Raw genomic sequence first — 8,527 nt, forward strand, 5'->3', positions numbered from 1 at the left:
CAGAGAGGGAGGCAGAGAGAGAGGAGGAAGCAGGCTCCCTGCTGAGCAGAGAGGCCAATGCGGGGCTCGATCCCAGGACCCTGAGATCATGACCTGAGTTGAAGGCAGTGGCTTAACCCACTGAGCCATCCAGGTGCCCCCATATATATGTTTTTAAGATCAAAGGAAATACGGGGTGCCTGGGTGGCTCAAACAGTTAAGCGTCTGACTCCTGATTTCAGCTCACATCATGATCTCAGGGTCTTGAGATTGAGATCTGTGTTGGGCTCTGTGCTTAGCAGAGACTCAGCTTAAGATTCTCTTCCTCTCCCTCTGCCCTCCTGATGTTTGTGCTCGAATGCTCTCTGTTTCTCTCTCTCTTTCTCTCTCAAATAAATAAATCTTTAAAAAAAGATTAAATGAAATACATGTCCTAAAGGTACACCCTCCTAAGAGCTTGGTGCCTAGGGTCTTAATTAACAAGTATGAATTCCCTTCATGTGTGGGAACATGGATAGCTCCAGGGGGAGGCAGAGAGGGGCCCACCTTGGCAGGTGGGATGGAGCTCAAGACTGGGGGATGGATCTGTGTCCAGAGACAAGGCACTGCTAACTTTCTTTGAAGGTGGGTGAGGCAGAGAAAAGACCAGAACAGGCAGGCTGCAGGTTTCCTTCAAGGGAGCATTCTGATAAGGTAAGAAAGAATGAAAAGAAATTTCAAGAATGCTGGATGGAAATACCTTTAAGGAGTGGGTCCTCTGCACTGGTGGAATGTTGGGGAAGACCGAGGAGATGCTGGGTGCAGGGAACAAACAGGGTGTGCGTGTGTACTCTGGATGGGCAGAGACATAGTGAGTGGCAGTAGCCTGCAGTGGCTGGTGTTTAGAAAACAGAAGACAGGATTGTGGTGCAGGAGGGACAGAGTCAGGAACATGGGGATTGATATAGTGACCAGGCAGAGAGCCCTGGCTGCCAGGCTGTGAGAGGGAGATGACAGTTTGTGGCCTCAAAGCTGTGCACACGGGAGTGTGTTGGGGTTCTCCATTTGGAGCATTGGCTGAGGGCTTGCCCCTTTGGGGTGCTAAGTGTTCTTCTCACTAGAGCAGATCTTCCAGGAGGCTCAGAGTTGCAGACCCTGGCAGGTCCACCTCTTCTCTGCAGTCAGCCCTCTCTTCTGCCTTCACTGAGAGCCTTAGCAGGAGCCTGTTTTTTCAGGAGCCAGTGACCTTTGAGGACGTGGCCGTGTACTTCACCCAGAATCAGTGGGCCAACCTGGACCCCACACAGAGGGCTTTGTACCGGGAGGTGATGCTGGAGAATTATGCGAATGTGGCTTCGCTGGGTAAGGACTCTCGCCCTGGTCCTTTGTGATAGTTTGACATCTTCCTAAGACGTTTTGGGGCTTCTAGAAGTCGTTAGGTTAGATGGCCCCAGAGGTTAGTTCTGTAGTTGCCAGTCTCTGGAGATGCTGGCTGAGGAAATCCCTGATTCTCTCTTTGAAATCAGACTTCCCTACATCCTGGGAAGGGGCTGGTTCTGGGCCCTGAGGGAGAGGCCGCTTCCTGATGCACTAGGTTCCTCCATGCTGCCAGTGTTCTGGAGATGTGGGTCCTCCCCCCATGGGAATCAATACCTATGTTCTTCCTGAGGGGATCTCTTCCTTTAGGTCAGGGTGAGACTGCAGTTTCTTCCTGAGGACAATGGCTATCTCCTTGGCCTTGCCTTGGAGCATGGTTTGAAGTTCTTCCTCAGAACCCCTTGATAGCTCACTTGTTCTCTTGGGCATTTCATCCCATCCCTTCCTCCCTCCCTGTGTCAGCCTGTTGTGAGGTGGGCCTAGCGAGATCTCAGGAAAGCTCTGGAAGTCCTCCCTCAACTTGTTTTTCCTTTTTCTTGCTTGAGTAGCATTTCCATTCCCCAAACCTGATCTGATCTCCCAGCTGGAGAGCGGTGAAGCGCCATGGGGCCCAGATCCCTGGGAAGCAGAGCTTTTGAGAGGCATCTGTCCAGGTGAGTAAGAGAACCTAGTGGCTTCTGGTTTTGCCTTCCCAGTTTATTAGAAGTGTTTCTTTTGCAGCAGAGAAGCCATTTATAAGGCAATACTCAGTACACTCTCTGACCTCTGCCCAGTTCAGCCCTGTGCCTTGGAAGACCAGTCCCCAGTAGTGTGTGGCCACTCAACTCCCACAGAAAAGCTCTGACCCAGTAGCTCTTAAACCACTTCTTTTCTCAACAGTGGAAATACTTAATTTTAAACCAGCTTTATGCAAAGGAGTGGGTTTCAGCTGTACTTTGAGGAAAGTATGATTCCGTGGGTCAGACTGAGTTATTTGTGCCATAGCTATGAATGTTGTTTTTAGGTCTTTAGCAATGAAATAAATGCCTTTAATTTGCCTTTTTACTATTTAAGTCACCGACAGGTTCTATATGCCAGAATCCTTAGGTCTATATTATATTTGTCTTATATACAACTATAGAGGGGGAGGCAGGGGCTGTTGTCCCACCACTGCGCCCAACACACACACACAGACCCCAACACATACACACACACGTGCATGCACACACACACACCCCAACACACACACGTGCACACATGAACACACATGCACACAGCGTAAAATTTCCCTGAGACTGCTTACCAGTCCTCGGAGCTCTTGATTCCCTGGGTTTTCTTCCTTTTGGAGAAAGTTTCCATATATGCTATGATTTTGTAAATTTTAGTTCTTTTAGAAGAAATATGCCTGTGGCCTACAGCTCTCCAGTTCAATTTGTGTTCTAGCTGATTTCCTGAATCTTTTATCCTAGAAGATTATGTGGAATGTTACTTATTTATTTATTTTAGGATTTGTTTATTTTAGAGGGGTGCCTGGGTGGCTTCAGTCGTTGAGCATCTGCCTTCAGCTCAGGTCATTATCCCAGCGTCCTGGGATCGAGCCCAATATTGGGCTCCCTGCTCGGCGGGAAGCGTGCTTCTCCCTATCCAGCTCCCCCATAGTTGTGTTCCCTCTCTCATTGTGTCTGTCTGTCATTAATAAAATCTTTAAAAAAACAATAATAAGATTTATTTATTTTAGAGAGAGAGAGAGAGAATGAGATGGGGAGAGAATCCTTAAGCAGACTCCATGCTGAGCACAGAGCCTGAGGCAGTGTTTGATCCCACAACCCAGAGATCAGACCTGAGCAGAAATCAAGAGTTGGACACTTTTAACCAACTGTGCCACCCAGGCGCCCCATGTGGAATATTTAAGAATAAAATCATTGGGCCATTATTTGGAATTTAGGATGGTTTTCTGGCTTGCAGGTGGGGACATTGAAATAAAGTGTTTTTGAGTTTGGTTTGCAGCTTGCAAGATCCCTGCTAATGTGAGAGCTTCCCGACTCTTCTCCCCAAGAGCATGAATTTCCTTCCCTTTTTGGGGTCTCTTTCTCTCTCTCTGAAAAATTTTCCATTTCTTGCTGATCCTCTTAGGTCTCACATCTTTTTTTCTCTTTTCCTTCCCGCCTGCCTTTTCCTTTTCATTCTGGAAGGTCTCACTGTGCTCCTTTCACTTGTCTTAGTCCACTTCCCAGCCTTCCTCATAGGAGGCACTTCCCGCTGTTTCCAGTGCCATCTGCCCTCCAGATAGTAGATTATGATTTTTCTTTCTCTCTCTTACCCTCCTGTAGGGATGTCTGTAGCCACTTTCTGAGTGTGTTTTTCAAAATCAGATTCTGTAAGAGAAAACAGGAGCCCTGGATCCTTTTGCCCTCCCAGCTCAGTAACTCCGAACACTTGTGGTTTCTTTGGACAGGTGGTGAGTCCTGGATGAAGGAGGAGGAGCCAGCTGTAAAGCAGGAAGCCTCTGAGCAGGCAGAATTGTCCAGAATGCCCGGAAGAGGACTGCTCAGAAACGTCTCCCAGCACTTTGACTTTAAAAGCAAGGCGACATGGCAGACTTTCAGTCTGAATCCGAATCTGATACTTCGGGGTGGAATGAAGTTCTATGAATGTAAAGAATGTGGGAAAATCTTCAGATACAACTCAAAGCTGCTTCGGCACCAGATGAGTCACACTGGGGAGAAGCCCTTCAAATGTAAGGAGTGTGGTAAAGCTTTTAAGTCCAGCTATGACTGCATCGTACACGAGAAGAACCACATTGGAGAAGGGCCCTACGAATGTAAGGAGTGCGGCAAAGGTTTGAGTTCCAACACGGCCTTGACTCAGCACCAGAGGATCCACACTGGAGAGAAGCCATACGAGTGTAAGGAGTGTGGGAAGGCCTTCCGAAGGAGCGCAGCTTATCTTCAGCATCAGAGACTGCACACGGGAGAGAAGCTCTATAAATGCAAGGAATGTAGGAAAGCTTTTGGGTGTAGGTCACTTTTTATTGTCCATCAGAGGATTCATACAGGGGAGAAGCCCTACCAGTGCAAGGAGTGTGGCAAAGCCTTCACTCAGAAGATAGCTTCCATCCAGCATCAGAGAGTGCACACCGGCGAGAAGCCCTATGAGTGCAAGGTGTGTGGCAAAGCATTCAAATGGTATGGCAGCTTCGTTCAGCACCAGAAATTGCACCCTATGGAAAAGAAGCCCGCCAGGGTCCTTGGGCCATCCCTGATGAGTCCCCCGTGCGCCTCTTCAGCCTTCTCTGCTGTTCCTGTCCAGGGCCCATGCTCTGCTGCCATGGTGGCCGTGCCTTCACTGACCTTTCCACGCGCTGTGCTCATTCCTACCTCCGGGCCTTTGTTCATGCTACTGCCTGCACCTGGAATGCCTTCTTCACCTGTCCAAATAGTGCATGTCTTCCAGGGCCTTCCTTCCACTGTGAAGCCATTGCCGGTTATTCTGGCCCCTTCCCCTCACACCTCATGAACTTTATCTCAGCACTCTTCTGGCTCTTGGGCCCAGCAGACCCTCAGCTTCACTTGAGTTTTATTTGTATATGTGTGTGTGTGTGTGTGTGTGTGTGTGTGTTTTTTAACTTTACATGCATTACAATTGTTTCAGCATAAACTCCATTTTAATCTGTATTATATGGGAAGACTGTGTTTCTGTATTTTCTTCCAGGTAGAAAGTGAAACTACCTGACTTTTGCACTGGTCTCCTTCAGGCTTGAACAGTAAAGGCTGTATCTGCCCTCTGGGGGCGGGGATGTTGGAAGTGCTGGCAGGACACTTGGTTGCATTCAAGTGTCTGGGAGTGAGGCCGCCCCTGTGCTGGGCCGTTGTGTTTAAAGCCAGTTGGCTTGGGGGAAGCAGATGAGGGCACAGGAACTGAGGGCAGGATGGGGGGAGCGGGGAAGCACTGAAATCCCCTTCCAGCCACAGACTCAGAAATTAATGCAGCTTGTTCAGTGGGCTAAGGCGGTCGGTCCATCAACACAATTGAAATCATGTTGCCCTTGGCACGATCACTGGGGATCTCCTATGTCTATGCAAAAGATCATGTGAAATGGCCAGTGAAAACCTAATGTGTGCAGTGATCACAATCATTTATGTGAGTGATAGCAATCATGTCTGTAAACACAAAGTGTGTTTTGTGTTTTTTTTCTTTAGTTTTGCTCTTAATGTCTAGATACTTCTCTTTAACTTTGGTTTTCTAAGTAAATACACACCAAAGTACTCATCTTTGTTCCACTGTTGTATACATTTTTCTCCATGGCGTTCTGTTGGCAAGCATTGGCTTCTGCGTTTTATGTTCTCCAGATAGCATGAACTGCAAACATGAATTTGGTGAATTATGAAAGAAATAGCGTCAGTGTTAAGCCAGCTTGGGGGAAATATGAGTAAGTATCCTAAAGTATTTTTTAGGAACAGAGGGAGCTGTCTGGTGGGTCAGTGGCTAAACTTCTGTGCTAGGTCAGTGAAGTGGAATTTTGGATTGCTCTTGGTTTTGACCTTGATGGGGATCTTTTACAGCTCCGTGGAGGACTATGTGAAGCAATTTCTGGAAAAAGAATTATTGGCATTAATATAAAATAACTCCTTAAACATTGATGAAAGGGGCCATACGTTTTATTCTTCTAACTTGCTTTTTTATTTTTTTAAGATTTTATTTATTTATTTGACAGAGATCACAAGCAGGCAGAGAGGCAGGCAGAGAGAGGAGGAAGTAGGCTCTCCGCTGGACAGAGAGCCCAATGCGGGGCTCAATCCCAGGACCCTGGGATCATGACCCGAGCCGAAGGCACTGAGCCCCCTAAGTTGCTTTTGCTACCTCGATGTTTCTCCACGGCAGTTCACAGAAAAACCTTTAAATTAGTGGTTCTTTTCTTACACTTTCCCGTGTGTCTGAATAACCTGGTCTGAGAAGAGTAATTTTCTGGCCTAACTCTCAGAACTTCTGTTTTTGGATATCTGTGGTGATGGCTAGACATACAGTGAGAGAGCAGCCCTGAGCACAAAGTGCGGTTGGCCGTTGGAGATGTGTGTTAAGGGTTTGGGAGGGACTGCCTTCCTGCAGGGTGGGTCTTCAAGGCAGAGACCTCTAAGAGCAGGGTGGATCGCGTTGGTTTCGAAGAAGAGAAAAAAGCAATGAAAACATAGCGGTAGAGAACAAAAGAAAGGGGCAAAGAGGTCTGAGGTAGCCATGAGGTGTTCTAAAGTTCTCCAGTGCCAGTGGCTTGGGGGTTGACATTGGCTACCTTTTGCTATTTGCTTGCTGGCTAAAATAATGAAGAAATATATTCGTATTAGTTAATACCCCTCCAAGGAACTCTTTGGTTAAAGTGAGTACATATGGTGCTTGGATGCTGTGGGTGATCGAAAACTGAACAACGGTAAGAACAGGATGCAGCATGGGCTGGGAAATGGCAAAATGCTGTACTCAGAGCAATATTGACAAACTTGGATGCATCCTTTAGAAAATGAGCTTAAGCCTTGCAGTTCAGCAAGTCAGGGATGGTGTCTAGTTGTGGGAAAAAAATTAACCGCAAACTAAAGAAAACAAACAGATCAGAAAAAATTGAAAACACAGTTGGCAAAAACAAGATACTGCCACGGAGTGTTTGGGGAAAATGGTGGTTGGACATGTTAGCACTCATGCCCTCCTGAAACCCCACTAAAACAGCAAAAGATTAAAAATTAAAAGGCACCAATTTACAAGGACAAGGAAAATATGATGGGAAGAGCTTGGAAGCTGGAAGATGGGTGAAGAGTTAGTACTTTGAATAGCTCCTGGGGGAAGCTGAGCTGCCTATGTGGCAGATTTCCCACAGAGGCTTAGGAGTTGAAGATGTAGGTTTCTGTGGAGGATGTAGAGGATGCTGGTGGAGCTAAAATAAGAGAATTTGCTAGGTTTTTACAAAGCATTTAGAGTCTCAGTTCATCTCCCCTAGCACTCTGTTCACTGGAGTAGTAAAACAAAAGTTTTGGAGGTCAGGGGTACCATGCTGAACATCAGGTCCTTCTCTCTCACCCTTCTGCCCCTCCTTCTGTTCCAGAATGCTGCCAGCTAGACTTGTGTGCCTTCTCAGCTAGAAGTCAGAAGAACTTCTTTGGGAGATCAGGTGAATCAAGAGAAAAGAAAGATAATACATCTCAGATTCCTCAGTGAAATGGCTCTCCAGCAATCTTCCAACTATGCACAGAGAGCTTCTTAGCCAGGCCACACCCCACCACCCCCCTCACTTTAGCCAGCCTTTTATTATTGTAATTAAAATTTTTTTAAAAAAAGATTTTTATTTTGTGAGAACATGTGAATGATGGGGGAGGGACAGAGGAAGAGGGAGAGAGAGAATCCAAAGCAGATTCCCTGCTGAGTGCCAGGCCCTATGTGGGGCTGGACACCATCATCTGACCCCAAATCAAGAGTTGGATGCTCAGACGGCTGAGCCACTCAGGTGCCCCTCCCTTAGCCAGCCTTTTAATGCTGCATTCTGAGATATAAACAAATAGCCAAGGATATGCAGGAGGCTGGAACAAGAAAAAAGAAAGCCCACTTGAAAGAAACTATGGCAGGAAGAATTTATTTTGAGATTAGAGAAGAGGTTCACATTTATGAAACAAAGGCTGATCCAAAAAAGGAAAATTCAGAGAACAACAATAAAAAAAAAAAAAAAACCTCTTGAAAACTTAAAGTTGATATCAGAAATGAGACTTAGAGTGAGCAAGGGAATCACCTAGAAAGCATAGCAAAAAGAGGTGAAAGCAAAAAGAGATGTAGTGTAGGTGACCTAACCGACGTTAGAGGGGAACAGAGAAACAAATCATCAAAAGAAATGCTGCCAGGCGATTTCCCAGAATGGAAGCCTAGGGTTCTTGGCCTTCATGAGCACGTGTTAAGTACTTGGAGTAAAGTTACCCCACTTCAGGCCTCTGTGTCCCTCCTGGCAGGAATAAAGAGGGACTCCAGATCCATTCCCCAACCTACTGTGCTGAAAACTCAGCCTGCCCAGCCTTCTAGTCTGGAGCCTCAGGGCAGCCTCTGCATGCACCCGGCCTTGACCTCCCAGGATAGTCCCTGTCTCCTGCAGATTGAATCAACTGAATCCTCCACATCTCTGCTTTCCCCCTTTGTCTTCATCTTTTACCTCTTCAGCTCCTGAAAGCTTTTCTTCCCTCTGCTCTCT

The 8,527-nt window shown here is 46.8% G+C and overlaps 1 protein-coding gene across 8 annotated transcripts in view; it reads left to right on the forward strand.

The window, feature by feature from the left end:
• The window catches only part of ZNF621 (zinc finger protein 621), a 33,758-nt gene extending 27,804 nt beyond the window's left edge, over positions 1-5,954 (forward strand). For all 8 annotated transcript variants that reach the window (XM_032311596.1, XM_032311211.1, XM_032311452.1 and 5 more), the window contains 3 exons: positions 1,194-1,320; positions 1,884-1,988; positions 3,770-5,954. In XM_032311596.1, coding sequence (XP_032167487.1) covers positions 1,194-1,320; positions 1,884-1,988; positions 3,770-4,830 — 1,293 coding nt within the window. In that variant the 3' untranslated portion in view covers positions 4,831-5,954. The remainder of the gene's footprint in view (positions 1-1,193; positions 1,321-1,883; positions 1,989-3,769) is intronic.
• The last annotated feature ends 2,573 nt before the right edge of the window (positions 5,955-8,527 follow it).

Source organism: Mustela erminea, chromosome 1 (assembly GCF_009829155.1).
Source record: "Mustela erminea isolate mMusErm1 chromosome 1, mMusErm1.Pri, whole genome shotgun sequence".
Lineage (NCBI taxonomy): Eukaryota > Metazoa > Chordata > Mammalia > Carnivora > Mustelidae > Mustela > Mustela erminea.